Source organism: Ranitomeya variabilis, chromosome 3 (genome assembly GCF_051348905.1).
Source record: "Ranitomeya variabilis isolate aRanVar5 chromosome 3, aRanVar5.hap1, whole genome shotgun sequence".
Lineage (NCBI taxonomy): Eukaryota > Metazoa > Chordata > Amphibia > Anura > Dendrobatidae > Ranitomeya > Ranitomeya variabilis.
The window spans coordinates 253,034,938-253,052,090 of NC_135234.1; the positions used below are offsets into that span (position 1 = coordinate 253,034,938).

Below are 17,153 nucleotides of genomic sequence, written 5' to 3' on the forward strand. Positions count from 1 at the left end.
ATGCGTCACTGCAGCGCACGCATCCGGCCGCAGAGGACGCAGCAAGTTGCATTTTTGCTGCGTCCAAAATCAATCAAAAAAAGGACGCATGCGGCGCACAACGCAAATGTGAACATAGCCTAAGTGCCACGTATTTAAGTGCCACGTATTTAAGTGCCACGTATTTAAGTGCCACGTATTTAAGTGCCACGTATTTAAGTGCCACGTATTTAAGTGCCACGTATTTAAGTGCCACGTATCACGTATTTCAGTGCCACGTATTTCAGTGCCACATATTTCAGTGCCACGTATTTCAGTGCCACGTATTTCAGTGCCACGTATTTCAGTGCCACGTATTTCAGTGCCACGTGCCACGTATTTAAGTGCCACGTATCACGTATTTCAGTGCCACGTATTTCAGTGCCACGTATCACGTATTTCAGTGCCACGTGCCACGTATAAAAGTGCCACGTGCCACGCTGCAGTGACGCACGTATTTCAGTGCCATGTATCACGTATTTCAGTGCCACGTGCCACGTATCAAAGTGCCACGTGCCACGTATCAAAGTGCCACGTGCCACATATTTCAGTGCCACGTGCCACGTATCAAAGTGCCACGTGCCACATATTTCAGTGCCACGTGCCACGTATCAAAGTGCCACGTGCCACGTATCAAAGTGCCACGTGCCACATATTTCAGTGCCACGTATCAAAGTGCCACGTGCCACGTATCAAAGTGCCACGTGCCACATATTTCAGTGCCACATGCCACGTATCAAAGTGCCACGTACCACGTATCAAAGTGCCACATATTTCAGTGCCACGTGCCACGTATCAAAGTGCCACGTGCCACGTATCAAAGTGCCACGTGCCACATATTTCAGTGCCACGTGCCACATATTTCAGTGCCACGTGCCACGTATTTAAGTGACACGTGCCACGTATCAAAGTGCCACATATTTCAGTGCCACGTGCCACGTATTTAAATGACACGTGCCACGTATTTCAGTGCCACGTATCACGTATTTCAGTGCCACGTATCACGTATTTCAGTGCCACGTATTTAAGTGACACGTATCACGTATAAGTGCCACGTGTCACGTATTTAATTGCCACATATTTAAGTGCCACATATCAAGATTTTCCATGGAGAACAGACACATCCAGAGATATGTCTGCTCTCCACGGCTGCAGCAACACACTGACAGGAGCCATAGTTCCTGTCGGTGTGTCACTGCGCATGCGCGAGCGAGTTTACCGGCGGTCATTGACCCCGGCACTCTCGCTTAACGGCAGTGCTGCGTGGGAAAGTTCAACGCAGCTGTACTGCCGTTAACCGAGACGCCGGAGTCATTGAACTCCGGAACAGTACGCGATACACTGCTAGGAGCTTCGCTCCTGGCAGTGTATCGCCGGAGAGCAGCCGATCGGCGTGGGACACTCGTTTTATGGATTCTGCGGACAGGGAGTATGAATTTGGTTTATTATTTTTGGATTTTTTCCTGGAGGATCGAGGGCTTCGCCTACAAGTGTGCTGTTGGTGAGTATATACTCTGTGTTATGTGTTGTATGTACTGTGTGTCATGTATGTGTATTGTGTGTAGGTGTTTTGTGTAACTTTACAATTGTGCTAAGTCGCCGGACACAGGGACAACTCTCCCATCCTAATACCGGATGGGAGTAGTAGTCCCATACGGCGACTTAGCACAATGGTGGCACTAGCGTCGCATGGGGACACACACACACACACACACACACACATACCAAATCGATCAGCAGCCCCACGTTTAAGGACTCCATGCTGCTTCACTGGGGGGCGGGGGCTTCCCTCTTCCTGTCCGACGTCACGTCCGGTCCTGGGTGTCAACCCCTCCGTACAAAGACGCCGACACCCAGGACAAAGGCGCTGTGTGTGGACGGTAATATGGGGCCCTATGGGGATACGCAGACACGCCGCTGCGTAAAGAATTGACATGTCAATTCTTTTTACGCCGGCGTGTTTGCAGACAAAAGCGCCGCGTTTTTTTGCGGTGTGTCTGAACGGCAAAGTGAATTTCTCATTCACTTCGCCGGCAGACGAAAATGACATTGCGCATTTTTGAAAAGCGCCCGCAAAATAGCGCTCAAAAATGCGCTATGTCTGAAAGTAGCCTAATGCTGCATCTGCGCAGGACACCAGTACACAGCGCAGGCGCCGGTTTTGAAACGATAACAGCGCTGAGGGGGCGGCGCCGAAAGCGCAGGAAGATTGGAGTGACGGCAGAGGAGCTGGCCAAGCTGGGGAGTGAGGACCCGCCTACCTGGCTAGAGACAGGAATTGTGGCTAAGTATAAAAACGCTTTATTTGGGGTATACTTGAACCTAAAACTAAAAGAGCCACCTTGTTAGAATGCAGCATTACTGCTGCACAAGGTGGCTCTTTTAGTTTATAACGGCTGGATGGGGGCGACAGTGGCCCTTTAAAGGTTGCTGACCAGCATTCGAGCCAGGCCAACCTACAAATGGCTACAACAGAAGTTGGCATGTCCATGATATAAACAGATGGAGCCTGAGCTTTACCAATGACTTCTAGTGCACTCCAGGAAGGATAAAGTTATGGACCAAAACCCATTCAGTAAAGCTTCTGCTTACTCAGGCAGAGGCAAAGATGGGCCTCCTGCATCCTTAATTTGTAGATGGTTCCTAACCGCTTTGATAAAGTTGTCAAACAAGTCCAATTACACAAGATAAGGTTTCTCTTTTCATTAGCATAACCCTTTTCCATTTTGGCAAATGGACCGCATAGAGGATTCCCATTTATTAGTTATGTACGAGAACTTCTGAAAGGGAACTAATGTGGATATTTCAGAATGCCTAAAACAGCTTTCCATACGGATATAGCTGGAGCACCTAACTACTCTAGATACAGGTCCTTCTCAAAAAATTAGCATATAGTGTTAAATTTCATTATTTACCATAATGTAATGATTACAATTAAACTTTCATATATTATAGATTAATTATCCACCAACTGAAATTTGTCAGGTCTTTTATTGTTTTAATACTGCTGATTTTGGCCTACAACTCCTGATAACCCAAAAAACCTGTCTCAATAAATTAGCATATCAAGAAAAGGTTCTCTAAACGACCTATTACCCTAATCTTCTGAATCAACTAATTAACTCTAAACACATGCAAAAGATACCTGAGGCTTTTAAAAACTCCCTGCCTGGTTCATTACTCAAAACCCCCATCATGGGTAAGACTAGCGACCTGACAGATGTCAAGAAGGCCATCATTGACACCCTCAAGCAAGAGGGTAAGACCCAGAAAGAAATTTCTCAACAAATAGGCTGTTCCCAGACTGCTGTATCAAGGCACCTCAATGGTAAGTCTGTTGGAAGGAAACAATGTGGCAGAAAACGCTGTACAACGAGAAGAGGTGACCGGACCCTGAGGAAGATTGTGGAGAAGGACCGATTCCAGACCTTGGGGAACCTGAGGAAGCAGTGGACTGAGTCTGGTGTGGAAACATCCAGAGCCACCGTGCACAGGCGTGTGCAGGAAATGGGCTACAGGTGCCGCATTCCCCAGGTAAAGCCACTTTTGAACCATAAACAGCGGCAGAAGCGCCTGACCTGGGCTACAGAGAAGCAGCACTGGACTGTTGCTAAGTGGTCCCAAGTACTTTTTTCTGATGAAAGCAAATTTTGCATGTCATTCGGAAATCAAGGTGCCAGAGTCTGGAGGAAGACTGGGGAGAAGGAAATGCCAAAATGCCTGAAGTCCAGTGTCAAGTACCCACAGTCAGTGATGGTGTGGGGTGCCATGTCAGCTGCTGGTGTTGGTCCACTGTGTTTCATCAAGGGCAGGGTCAATGCAGCTAGCTATCAGGAGATTTTGGAGCACTTCATGCTTCCTGGCACCTGCTCACAGTGCCCAAACCACTGGTAAATGGTTTACTGACCATGGTATTACTGTGCTCAATTGGCCTGCCAACTCTCCTGACCTGAACCCCATAGAGAATCTGTGGGATATTGTGAAGAGAAAGTTGAGAGACGCAAGACCCAACACTCTGGATGAGCTTAAGGCCGCTATTGAAGCATCCTGGGCCTCCATAACATCTCAGCAGTGTCACAGGCTGATTGCCTTCATGCCACGCCGCATTGAAGCAGTCATTTCTGCCAAAGGATTCCCGACCAAGTATTGAGTACATAACTGAACATTATTATTTGATGGTTTTTTTGTTTGTTATTAAAAAACACTTTTATTTGATTGGACGGTTGAAATATGCTAATTTATTGAGACAGGTTTTTTGGGTTATCAGGAGTTGTAGGCCAAAATCATCAGTATTAAAACAATAAAAGACCTGACAAATTTCAGTTGGTGGATAATGAATCTATAATATATGAAAGTTTAATTGTAATCATTACATTATGGTAAATAATGAAATTTAACACTATATGCTAATTTTTTGAGAAGGACCTGTATATGAAAAAAAACTTGCAGAGGAAAAAAAGGTCTTCGAAAAACCATCAGGTTTAAATGAATACATTTGATTGACACAAAAAAATAGATAAAAACATATAAAGAATGGAGATGCCAAAATGAATGACAAAAAATGAAATACTGAACACAAGTGTGACTGGGATTAATTTGTATGGCCAACATCACGGCATCAAGGATATCTATAGTAAAACCAGACACTCAATATGGTACACATACATATAGGTCATCCAACAGGAAAGATGTCTGTACCTGTCATATATAAAGATAATAACTGGCTAAGGTTATGAACTATCCATCACAGTGAACATAATGTAAGTCATTACAGTCATTTTAAGTGAGATAAAAATATAAAATGCATAAATCAAAGTAATGAGGTAGATTCCTGAAAAGTGCCAGTTACAAAAAGTGCAATGTGCAACAGAGGAGTAAGCAGGTCAACAAGTAAACGAGTAAATGCTGGGAAGTGTTGGAATATCCCCCGGGAACTGTATATACTCGAGTATAAGCCGACCCGAGTATAAGCCGAGGCACCCAATTTTGCCACGAAAAACTGGGAAAATGTATTGACAAGTATAAGCCGGGTATGTATTGTCCCCTCATCCCTATCCTGGTATGCATGGCCCCCTCATGACTATAATGATATGCATGGTGGCCCCCTCATCCGTATCCTGGTATGCATGGCCCCCTCATCCCTATCCTGGTATGTATTGACCCCCTCATCCCTATCCTGGTATGCATTAAACCCCTCATCCCTATCCTGGTATGCATAGTTCCTCATCCCTATCCCTGTATGTATGGCCTCCTCATCCCTATCCTGGTATGCATGGCCCCCTCATCCCTATCCTGGTATGCATGGCTCCTCATCCTTGTATGCATGGCTCTGCATCCCTATTCTTGTATGTATGGCCTCCTCATCCCTATCTTGTATGTATGGCCTCCTCATCCCTATCCTGGTATGCATGGCTCCTCATCCCTATCCTTGTATGCATGGCTCCTCATCCATATCCTTGTATGCATGGCTCATCATCCCTATCCCTTGTATGCATGGTTCCTCATCCCTATCCTTGTATGCATGGCTCCTCATCCCTATCCTTGTATGCATGGCTCCTCATCCCTATCCTTGTATGCATGGCCTCCGCATTCCTATCCACTGCCAGCACAGTGAATATTAATTTCTCTTTAGCAGCGGGCACAGGAGTTAGCTGCAGCAGCTGGCTGCTACCTCTGTGACCCGCTGCTCCCCCTCAGTCTTCAGAGACAATGACTTGAATATAAGTGTGACGCCCTAGGGTCCTGGTTGTCACAGTGGCATTGCTTTCCTCACGGGAGAGTGATGGAGGATTCCTTTTAACAGGTAATTAGCACATACAACACCATTCTGACTTCAGGCCAGAAGGGGGATCTCTACACCCAAAATCAGGGGAGCTAATCTCTTTAGTCGGGAGGAGGAGTCAGTTGCTAGGCAGTTGGAGATGCAGTTGGTGAGAGGAGAGCGAGGGGTGAGGAAGGAAAGCTGGGGCCGTGCAGACGAGTGATTCTGCAGCTCCTGGGAAGGAAAAAGAGAGCAGAGCAACTTGTAAAGAGACTGAAAGGAGCAAAGGCGAGGTGAAGAGCTGGAGAGAGAAGCTGCGAGTGCACTTCCTCCACGCTGAGCACATTTACCGGTAGCCGAAAGACCGAGGTTGTGGGGGTAACTTCATACTCCATGGCAGAAACCGGCGGACAGCTAGATTTCAAGTTACCTGTCCACCATTAACACCCGAGGACACAGTAACAGATAGATCCCGGATCGTGATAGAGATCCTGTAAAAAGGTTCGAGTTACCTGTCGTACGGGTTAGTGTTCTACCTAAAGGGGGACAGAGAATGTGAGGACCTTGTGTGAGGCCTAAGGCAGCAAGGGACTACACCACAGCGCTAGAGGGAAGGCTTCCAACTCCATCTGGATAGGGGGATTCCTGAGATGCTTCCAAGCCAGCCAGACCACCACCAGCACCTGTGATCCGGTACCCTGGACTGTGGCTGCCTGAACTCTACAGTAAAGAGGTAAAGAGACTGCAACCTTGTGTCCTCTGTTTCTTTCTACACCACCTACCACCTGTCCCTACTATATTGGGAGCCCTGGGGACCCAGCTTCACCTGTGGGAAGCTATACCATCCCTGCTGCCATAACATCACCCCAGAGGACCCCTTTAAGCAGCGTTGGTCACCCCTGACCAAATACCACAGGTGGCGTCACAAACTTTTATTATTTCACACACCACTTTAAAAATCTTCCCTTTAACATGGGCGCCCAGGGCCACGGACCGGGTCACCACCGCCGAGACACTTCCCTTTAAGTACCGGACCCGGTACCGAGTACCCCACGGCCCTGGCGGGCGTTCCATAAGCAGAGGGGGGCATTTTCAGCACCAAAATATGCTGAAAAACTCGGCTTATACACTAGTATATACGGAACGTATTACACAGAGTGCAAAGTCCAATATATTATACAGAAGTAGATCCAAGAAAATCAATGTCTATTTTTTAAAAATCCATGCCCTGTATGCAGACAACCCAAAGGTGTATTATCCACACAGTAAAGTGCAAAATAAATTGTTCACAAGGGCAGTGGAGTGTGCTGTGAATGGATAAGTCCAAGGAGCAATTATAATCACAGCCATACAACGCAAGACACAGTCATATCATCAAAACATAGCAAGTAGTATAGTTACCCAGACCACATCAGTGGCACCCCGACACACATTTCAGCCACTCTTCCTCAGAAGACCTTCCCCCGTCTGAGGAAGATTGGCCAAAATGTGAGTCAGGGGATGATACTCCAGATTATCAGGTGTCAGGGAACAAAGGGATCAGCATGTTGAGGTAGGGGCTTCTTTACAGAACAACTGTTTTAAGCAATGTAGGGTCACTCACTTTCAGCTCACAATCTTCATTTACAGCAAGGTTGCTAGGTTTCAAGTCCTGCAGACACGAGGAGACAAATAAGATGTAAAACACAATCCAATAAAATATAAAATTATAAATAAGATATACGCAATGGCATAAACTGAGAGGTTATATGTAAAGAACATATTTGAGTGCAATCATCTGTAATGGTTGAGAAAGGTGAATTTTATAAGCTCTACTACTGTGGAGAACCGCAGACAAAAATCCAAAAAGGTTTTAAAAGCAGTCAACACGCCCCATAAATAAATGGCAAAACTAAGCAGCTTGGCACTTCAAGAATGACCAACCTGATGGGAGGTGGCAGGGAGAATGCGGAGCTTAAGGTACCTTCACACTGAACAACTTAACAACGATAGCGATCCGTGACGTTGCAGCGTCCTGGATAGCGATATCGTTGTGTTTGACACGCAGCAGCGATCAGGATCCTGCTGTGATATCGTTGGTCGGAGCTAGAAGGCCAGCACCTTATTTCGTCGCTGGATCACCCGCTGACATTGCTGGATCGGCGTGTGTGACACCGATCCAGCGATGTCTTCACTGGTAACCAGGGTAAACATCGGGTTACTAAGCGCAGGGCCGCGCTTAGTAACCCGATATTTACCCTGATTACCATTGTAAATGTAAAAAAAACCAAACACTACATACTCACCTTCTGATGTCTGTCGCGTCCCCCAGTGTCAGCGCCAGCCGGCCGTAAAGCAGAGCACAGCGGTGACGTCACCGCTCTGCTTTAGGGCCGGCGCTTACACAGTGCAGGGAAGCGGACGCCGGGGGACGCGACAAGACACCGGAATGTAAGTATGTAGTGTTTGGGTTTTTTTACATTTACACTGGTAACCAGGGTAAACATCGGGTTACTAAGCGCGGCCCTGCGCTTAGTAACCCGATGTTTACCCTGGTTACCCGGGGACTTCGGCATCGTTGGTCGCTGGAGAGCTGTCTGTGTGACAGCTCTCCAGCGACCACACAACGACGAAACAGCGACGCTGCAGCGATCGGCATCGTTGTCTATATCGCTGCAGCGTCGCTTAATGTGACGGTACCTTTATAAATACTTACCCATCTTTCCCATTTGGTTTCATAGCTTTGCAGACCAGTCACAATATTTTCCTTTAAAGGATTGTCTCACTTTGTAAAACGTAGCTAGTTTCTTCCAAAAACCATTCCTTCATGAGAGCAGGAAAGGTGCACAATAAATGCACACGGTCCAGAAAGTATGAATATAAATATTTTCACCTTCCCGCTTACCTCTTTACGTGACCGTGAGCAGACAGGGATATTCCTTTAGTATGGCAGCCTCATACACAGGTTATGTCAGTGGAGTTTGATATATAAATACTGTGTATTGTCTGTGGTGTTAGCTAAGCTATAGACACAGCGGCCTGCTGTTACATAGTACATAACTAGCTGAAGGCAAGGGCGGACATATCAATGGCAGCAGCACAGGGGCCCGAGAGGTAACGGTGCCCATTTCTGCCACCAAAGAAGGTGAAATTGTGTATTATGATAAGTTATTGGACTGCAAAGGGCCTATATATTGTTCTTGCGCAGGGAACCTTTTCAGTCTGTGTCCACCAGTGGCTGAAGGGGTTGTGTGCCTTCTAAAAAACCTGGGTTCCCCAGCCAGGCCTGCAGCGTGTATGTGCGCCGAGCAAGCTGGGACTCAAAGTGCTGGGATGGGATTACAGCCGCACTCCCGGCATCAGAGTTGTTGCACAATGACTAGTCCATGAATAAAACTTCACTTTCTCGATACAGCTGCACTTCAAGTCAGCTGGTTACACCGGGTTTTAATGCCAATTACCTGCAGATCACCCCTATATCTGCAGGTAAGTAGTGTTATTGGGTGATGTTAGGTGTCCTTTAAATCAGACTGTTTTTGGGCTGGTTGTGAGAGATTACCAGTGAATACAACGAATTACACATTCAGAACCGGTGTTTTGTCCCCTAAACAGTCATTACAGTGGTTTGCGGCTTAGTTTGGTAGTCATTGCTGTGGTTGGTGTTGAGATTGATAGTCAACGTCATCTATTCGGTCATTACAGTGGTTAGTTGTGTATTTTGACAGTCACTGTCACCTATACAGTCAGTACAGTGGTTTGGGGGGTACTTTGGTAGTCATTACAGTGGTTAGTTGTGTAGTTTGATAGTCATCATCATCTACAGCCATTACCTAGGTTTGATATGTAGTTTGGCTGTCACCTATACAGTCATTAATGTAGTTTGGGGAGTAGTCTGGTAGTCATTACAGTGGATGGGGTTAGAATGATAGTTAGCGTCATCTATGTAGTCAGTACAGTGGTTAGGGGGTTAGTTTGGTAGTAATTTCCGTGGCTTTGGTGATAGTTTTCCTATATTGAGCATTTATTGCTTACCCTCATAGGTCGGTAAAAAGGGGACATTTTCGCCACTTCCATCCAATGAATAAAAATTTCCTTTATTGTAAATCAAGAAAAATGAACAAATCCATGTGAGAATTGCACACAGGCGACCCTTATCATAGTATACTACGATTAAGGGTGCCTGTGTGCGCCAGTATTGCAATAGTTTTTTTAATTGACCCTCACATGGATTTCCTCAGTTTTATAGATTCATAATAAAGGAACTTTTTATTCATAAGATGAAATGCCTCAAAATTACCACTATTACCGCTCCATTTTGCGGTGACGCATAAGCAGGATCAGGAACCCTCCGATGCAGTCACCTCAGCTTTGTATCTTCTGGATGAGTGTGGCGAGCTCTACACCGCTCTTTTTTGCATATCCTCATAATATGTCATAAAAGTCCGATCATAAACTAGATCTGTCGGGCTCCTGACGAGGAATGGAGCGATGGCCAGATATGCATTCATTCTCTTTAGAATGAATAGAAAGAGAAAAACAATACAGCTCACCCTTCAATGTAGCTCGATTTACACAGAAGCCCGTGAGCCATGCTGTGAAAGAAAAAGTTGATCCAGACAATTGAGAATACCATACGCGTTTCGAACGCAATTGCATGACTTTTTCTACTCTTTAGGAAAAAAGACTTCATGATTTTACCATGCCTCCCTGAACTGTGGATCAGGAGCTGGATCAACTTTTTCCTTCCCTGTATTCAATTCTCTTTGGCAATTTTTCATACTACTACATACATATGCTTAGTTTAGCTACATTCAAAACTTCCATTACAAAAAGAAAAAAAAAATTCAAAACCCATTCTCAAGATAGGTGCAGATCCCAGAGATTTGTGGAATATCCTCTGGATATTACCGTACTAATTGTCTGGGAACGAAGTACCCCTTTAAGGTTAACATTTGTTCACATATAGCATTATCAGAAACATATCAGCGATGCTACTTACTCTATGGATAATATCAGCTGAGTGAATATACTAAAATAAGAGAAAAGGAAATTATTATTAGGGATCTGCGTTTTAAATAACAGTGAATAACAAAGAAAACTCATGAAGCAAGCAGGAGGATGGTATCGCAATAAGAAGGGAGGTGCCGGAGCAAGACCTGCGACACCCATCGGACCGGACCGCCCCGCAGGTGAGTATAAGTAGTTATTTTTCTTTTCCTCCAGGTCAGGTTGGGGAAAGATATACAGCATTGTAGAATTCTGTATACCAGCCCGGAAAGGTGATGGCCATACCTCTTTTCGGCCAAACCTGGTGAGAGGTTCACTTTAAACTGGAAAAGGATCTTATGTTTATATATTCCATTTAAATATATACCATTTTTTTATTTATTTTTTTCATTACAGAGTTTACGGTATGAGTAAATAATTTTACATTTTCATAGACTAGACTTTCATAGATATACCAATACCAAATATTCTTCTTTATTTTCAATCTATAATATTATAGTATACAGTGACATTATCCCTTTCTTGACTGGGTGATTTTTTACTTCTGCACTTACATTTTTTGCTCTCTTTCTTCCAATAACCATTACTTTTTTCCCATCCAAAAACCTGGGCTTACTTATTTTGGCACAAGTTGTAGTTTTGAACGACACCATTTTACTATTCAGTGTACTAAAAAAATGAGTGTAGTTAAGGCACAAAAAAAAACTGCTGGCTATTGATTTTACGGCACTCAATGTGCAATTTGTTAGAAAAAAAACAGAAAAAGTGACACCCACAATCGTTTCATTTTCTACATGGATGGAACCCTGTGTGAGGGTTTTTTATTGCACTTCGAGCTGACACTTTTATCAATACTATTTTGGAGTAACTATGATGTTTTGATTACTTACTGCGTTTTTTTTTTTTTTTTGCAAAATATGTGTAAAAAAAAAAATGGAATTCTGGAGCTTTAATATTTTTTTTCCCCATTACAGCTTTTACCATAACATAACATTACTTTGTTGAACTGGTCTTTTATGAATGCAGCAATAGAACAGGTTTTATTTCTTCTCTATTTTTAATTGGGGATAATGTGTAATTACAAAAAATGTTATATTTGTTTATACATGTATTTTTTTTTTTTTTTTTACTTTTTTTCACTAATTTTTTGTCCCCTTGAGGGATTGAGCAACCAATTGGCTGATCACTTGTTCAATACACTTGCAATACTTAGCCTGCATCTTATACGGGGACCCAACATTGGATGTATCAATACGTCCAATGTCAGGAAGGTAGTAAAAGGCACCAAAAGAGCACCAAATGCATTCAACGAGTCGTTTCCTAATATTAGCGGGCGGTGTGACACTGTCGATTCACACAATTAGAAGGTGTTATTTGTAATGATGAACCTTTCTGAAATCTAGATACTAGATGTGCATGTGTAACCTCCTCTTTCTCTCTGAAGAGACAATTTGCATATTTTCCAGGGAAGCATTGCGGCTTAAAAGTCTCCTCATCTATATATGCTTAACATGTCACCCTCCACAAGGAGAAACATTACCCCTTGGATCTCGGTCAGATGCCTCTCACACAGCCAAACCAGATCTCACTTCGCACTCACGAGGAGCAACACCCCGAAATACAGTGTCTCCAAATTTAGATCTGGTTTTGGCTTTTATCGTAAGTCATGTGACAAGGCTCGGTAAAGGGTCAACATTAACTTTTAGAATTACTACTTCCTATTGGTGGCACTAGAGTTCTAGTCCTCTTCCTCTCTGAAGAGACAATTTGCATTACCCCATAATCTAACTCTGTGATACGACACAAAAAAAATAAGCAGTGGAACACCATTAATCAATTTGGCTAAACAAGATTAGTTTACAACTACGACAGTCTTCCATATCCTGCAAAAGGTTAGAGTACCTTAAGTCCTCGTAAGATCTGGTAGATCAAGAACTGAACATGATCATCAGTCAGTTTCTGACATTTCACTATATTATTAAGGTCAGCTCCCATTAGATGCGTCACCAGATACCTAAACATGAAAAGGAGAATAAAGTATATTTAAAAATATAATACAAAGCTAGTCATGGACAAGAGCTTTAGGTTGGCAGTTGAGAATTGAAGGGGTTATCCTAGAAGTTGTCTATGGCTGCCAGGAGCGCACATATTTCGAGCTGCAACCCGTGTTAGGCTACTTTCACACTTGCGTTTTTTTGAATCCGTCACAATCCGTAGTTTTTTGTGAATGCAGGATCCTGCAAAAAAAATTGCAGGATCCTGCATTTTCCCATAGACTTGTATTAGCGACGGATTGTGACGGATGGCCATCCGTTTCATCCGTCGTGCACTGGATCCGTCGTAAAATAGTGGTCCGTCGTGCAGAGAAAACGTTCATAGGAACGTTTTTTGTGCACGTCGGAAAATCGGTCAGCGACGCATCCTGCGCTGCCCGTCGTCGGCTACAATGGAAGCCTATGTGACCGTCACACACAGGAATCCAGCGACGGATCCAGTTTCCCCCCTCTGAGCATGCCCGGAAGGATTTTTCAAGCCCGGGAAAAAGTCAGTCTCTCTCTCTTCACGATGCTCTTCTCAGCTAGGAACAGAACAGGAACTTGCTGTAACATGATGCACAGACATCAATCTGTAACAGTACTTCCTTAGGCAACTTGTTCTAATAAGTACCTATGACAGGTTGAAGCCTGAAATGTGTGATGGAAGCTATTTTAGACCACTTTTCAGAGATCCCCTAATTTACATGTAACTAGATTTATTTTTTAGCCAGACAACCCATTTAGGGTGGATAAATTAAATCACACTATACGCAGTAGACATGTACTTACACATCATTGAACTCCTCAAACGACTTTGATGGGGTAAAAACATCTAAGAGTCCAATAACCTGTTGAAAAAACCATAAAAATATGTTAAACTAAATTCAAAACTATACAAGATGCTCCTGCCTCCTAAAAACTCTGTGTAATGTATGAAAGAGGACTTCCGAATGTCAAGAGAAAAATTCAAAGCTAAGACTTCAAGGTGACTAAATGATGAACAATTGATCGCTACAGTTTAGTCACCAGCTCAGCTACATATGAGAACCACGATTTTACTATGTACTGCAAAGTTATGTTTTTACAGTATATAAGCGATTGACCGAATGTAGTTTCAAATCCCAAGGACCTCTAGGAAAAAAAATAAATAAATATGAAATCACCAATATTCCACTGTAAAAAAAATAAAAGAAAATAATAAAACAATATTGGTATTGTTGTGCCAGACAATAATTAGTCTATCATACTATAACATTATTATTTTTTTTTTTACATTCACAAAAATTGGCATGTAAAAGTTTGGGCACACGTGGCCAAAATTACTTTTATTGCGAATGAAGGGGCATGCCCCTCTAATGAAGGGGCATGTCGTACCAGGAAAGGAGGGCAGTCTAACGTTCAGCAATACTGGCAAAAAATAAACCATAAGTGTGGTGCACAAGGTTAGATTGCACAACCTAAAATATGCCAAAATACGACCAGGCCAGTCCATCAGCCTTCTCCAACCCAAAAGCAGCTTTCCATGTGAGCTGTTTTACAATTGGACTTGTCTGATGGACTGGTCTGGTCCCATGTTCCTCCGGCAGGAATTGTATGGACAGAAGTCCTGATCTGATTGTATAGAAAGCACATTAACAAGATAAAGTTGACGACCCCTTTAAGCACAAGTTTTCATTTTATTTACTGAAAGCACTGCTCATTCAACTGAAGTTCTAGTGAATCTTTCCCCAAAAGCCTATATATCCATCCGCTCACCTCCTGCTGCCTAATAATATTCTGCTGGCTGATCAGACAACATGTTATGTATTGTACATGGAACACCATGAAAATCCAGGCTAGAAAACTATTAAGCCTTCCATGAAGAAGCAGATGTTCACCTTCCTGCCCAGGCAAATTTTTCATTTCTGATCAGTGTCGCTTTACGTGGTAATAACTCTGGAACGTTTCACCGGATCCCAGTGGTTCAGAGATTATTTTTTGGCGACACATTATACATTATGTTAGTGGTAAATTTAATTCGATATGATTTGCGTCTATTTCTGAATATTTAAAATTTGGCAAAAAAAAAAAATGAACATTTCGCAATTTTCAAAACAGTTTTATGCCCTTAAACCAAATAGTTATCGGACACAAAATAATGTCTACTTTACATCGCTAGATTGCTAGTGAAACTTTTAACTAGGAAGTTAGAAGAGTTAAACGTTTTTTTGTTTTTTTTAACAAAAGCGACCGCATGACATTTGAGATGACTGAGGGGCTTAAGTGAATACCCAAGTGACAATTTTAACCCCTTCCCGACCTTTGACGCCACGTAGGCGTCATGAAAACCCGTGCCAATCCGACCCATGACGCCTATGTGGCGTCATGGAAAGATCGCATCCCTGCAGATCGGGTGAAAGGGTTAACTCCATTTTCACCCGATCTGCAGAGACAGGGGGAGTGGTGCTTCAGCCCAGGGGGGGTGGCTTCATCCCCCCGTGGCTACGATCGCTCTGATTGGCTGTTGAAAGTGAAACAGCCAATCAGAGCGATTTGTAATATTTCACCTATGAAAATGGTGAAATATTACAATCCAGCCATGGCCGATGCTGCAATAGCATCTGCCATGGCTGGAGACCCCGATCTGCCCCCCCCCCCCCCCCCACCGATCGCCCCCCCAGTCGTCCTTTCTGCCCCGATCTCCTGTCCGCTCCCCTCCTCCCTCCTGTCCGCTCCCCCGGTCCTCCGATCCCCCCCCCCCCCCCCCCGTGTTCCGATCCCACCTCCCCATACTTACCTAGCTTCGATGTCCCTCCCGGTGTCCGGCCGTCTTCTCCATGGGCGCCGCCATCTTGGAAAATGGCGGGCGCATGCGCAGTGCGCCCGCCGAATCTGCCGGCCGGATTCATTACAAGTACATTTTGATCGCTGTGGTAGGTTCTATCGCAGTGATCAAAATAAAAAAATAATAAATAAACCCCCCCCTTTATCACCCCCATAGGTAGGGACAGTAATAAAATAAAGAAAATATTTTTTTTTCTTTTTCCACTAGGGTTAGGGTTAGAACTAGGGTTAGAACTAGGGGTAGGGTTAGGGTTAGGGGTAGGGTTACGGGTAGGGTTAGGGTTAGGGGTAGGGTTATGGCATGTGCACACAGTGCGGATTTGGCTGCGGATCCGCAGCGGATCGGCCGCGGATCCGCAGCGGATTGGCCGCTGCGAATTCGAAGCAGTTTTCCATCAGGTTTACAGTACCATGTACACCTATGGAAAACCAAATCCGCTGTGCCCATGGTGCGGAAAATTCTGTGCAGAAACGCTGCGTTGTATTTTCCGCAGCATGTCAATTCTTTGTGCGGATTCCGCAGCGTTTTACACCTGTTCCTCAATAGGAATCCGCAGGTGAAATCCGCACAAAAAAACACTGGAAATCTACTGTAAATCTGCAGGTAAAACGCAGTGCCTTTTACCTGCAGATTTTTCAAAAATCGTGCGGAAAAATCTCACACGAATCCGCAACGTGGGCACATAGCCTTAGGGTTAGGGTTGGAATTAGAGTTAGGGTTGGAATTAGGGCTAGGGTTTGAAATAGGGTTAAGATTAGGCTTGCGGTTAGGGTTACGGATAGGGTTAGGGGTGTGTTGGGGTTACAGTTGTGGTTAGGGTTGGGATTAGGGTTACGGTTGGGATTAGGGTTAGGATTAGGGTTGGAATTAGGGTTACGGGTGTGTTGCGGTTAGGGTTGTGGTTAGGGGTGTGTTGGGGTTAGGGTTGTGATTAGCGTTATGGCTACAGTTGGGATTAGGATTAGGGGTGTGTTGGGGTTAGTGTTGAAGTTAGAATTGAGGGGTTTCCACTGTTTAGGCACATCAGGGGTCTCCAAACGCAACATGGCGCCACCATTGATTCCAGCCAATCTTGCGTTCAAAAAGTCAAATGGTGCTCCCGCCCTTCCAAGCCCCGACGTGCGCCCAAACAGTGGTTTACCCCGACATTTGGGGTACCAGCGTACTCAGGACAAACTGGGCAACAACTGTTGGGGTCCAATTTCTCCTGTTACCCTTGCAAAAATAAAAAATTACTTGCTAAAACATAATTTTTGAGGAAAGAACAATTATTTTTTATTTTCACGGCTCTGCGTTATAAACTTCTGTGAAGCATTGGGGGGTTGAAAGTGCTCACCACACATCTAGATAAGTTCCTTCGGGGGTCTAGTTTCCAAAATGGGGTCACTTGTGGGGGTTTCTACTGTTTAGGCACATCAGGGGCTCTGCAAATGCAATGTGACGCCCGCAGACCATTCCATCAAAGTCTGCATTTCAAATGTCACTACTTCCCTTCCGAGCCCTGACGTGTGCCCAAACAGTGGTTTAC

General features: G+C 44.3%; 1 protein-coding gene across 2 annotated transcripts in view; it reads right to left on the reverse strand.

The window, feature by feature from the left end:
- The window catches only part of LOC143815790 (mitogen-activated protein kinase 14), a 109,208-nt gene that overhangs the window by 62,365 nt on the left and 29,690 nt on the right, over nucleotides 1–17,153 (reverse strand). For both annotated transcript variants that reach the window (XM_077295389.1, XM_077295388.1), the window contains exons 3-6: nucleotides 13,591–13,649; nucleotides 12,668–12,779; nucleotides 10,758–10,787; nucleotides 7,383–7,430 (exon numbers count right to left, since the gene is read on the reverse strand). In XM_077295389.1, coding sequence (XP_077151504.1) covers nucleotides 7,383–7,430; nucleotides 10,758–10,787; nucleotides 12,668–12,779; nucleotides 13,591–13,649 — 249 coding nt within the window. The remainder of the gene's footprint in view (nucleotides 1–7,382; nucleotides 7,431–10,757; nucleotides 10,788–12,667; nucleotides 12,780–13,590; nucleotides 13,650–17,153) is intronic.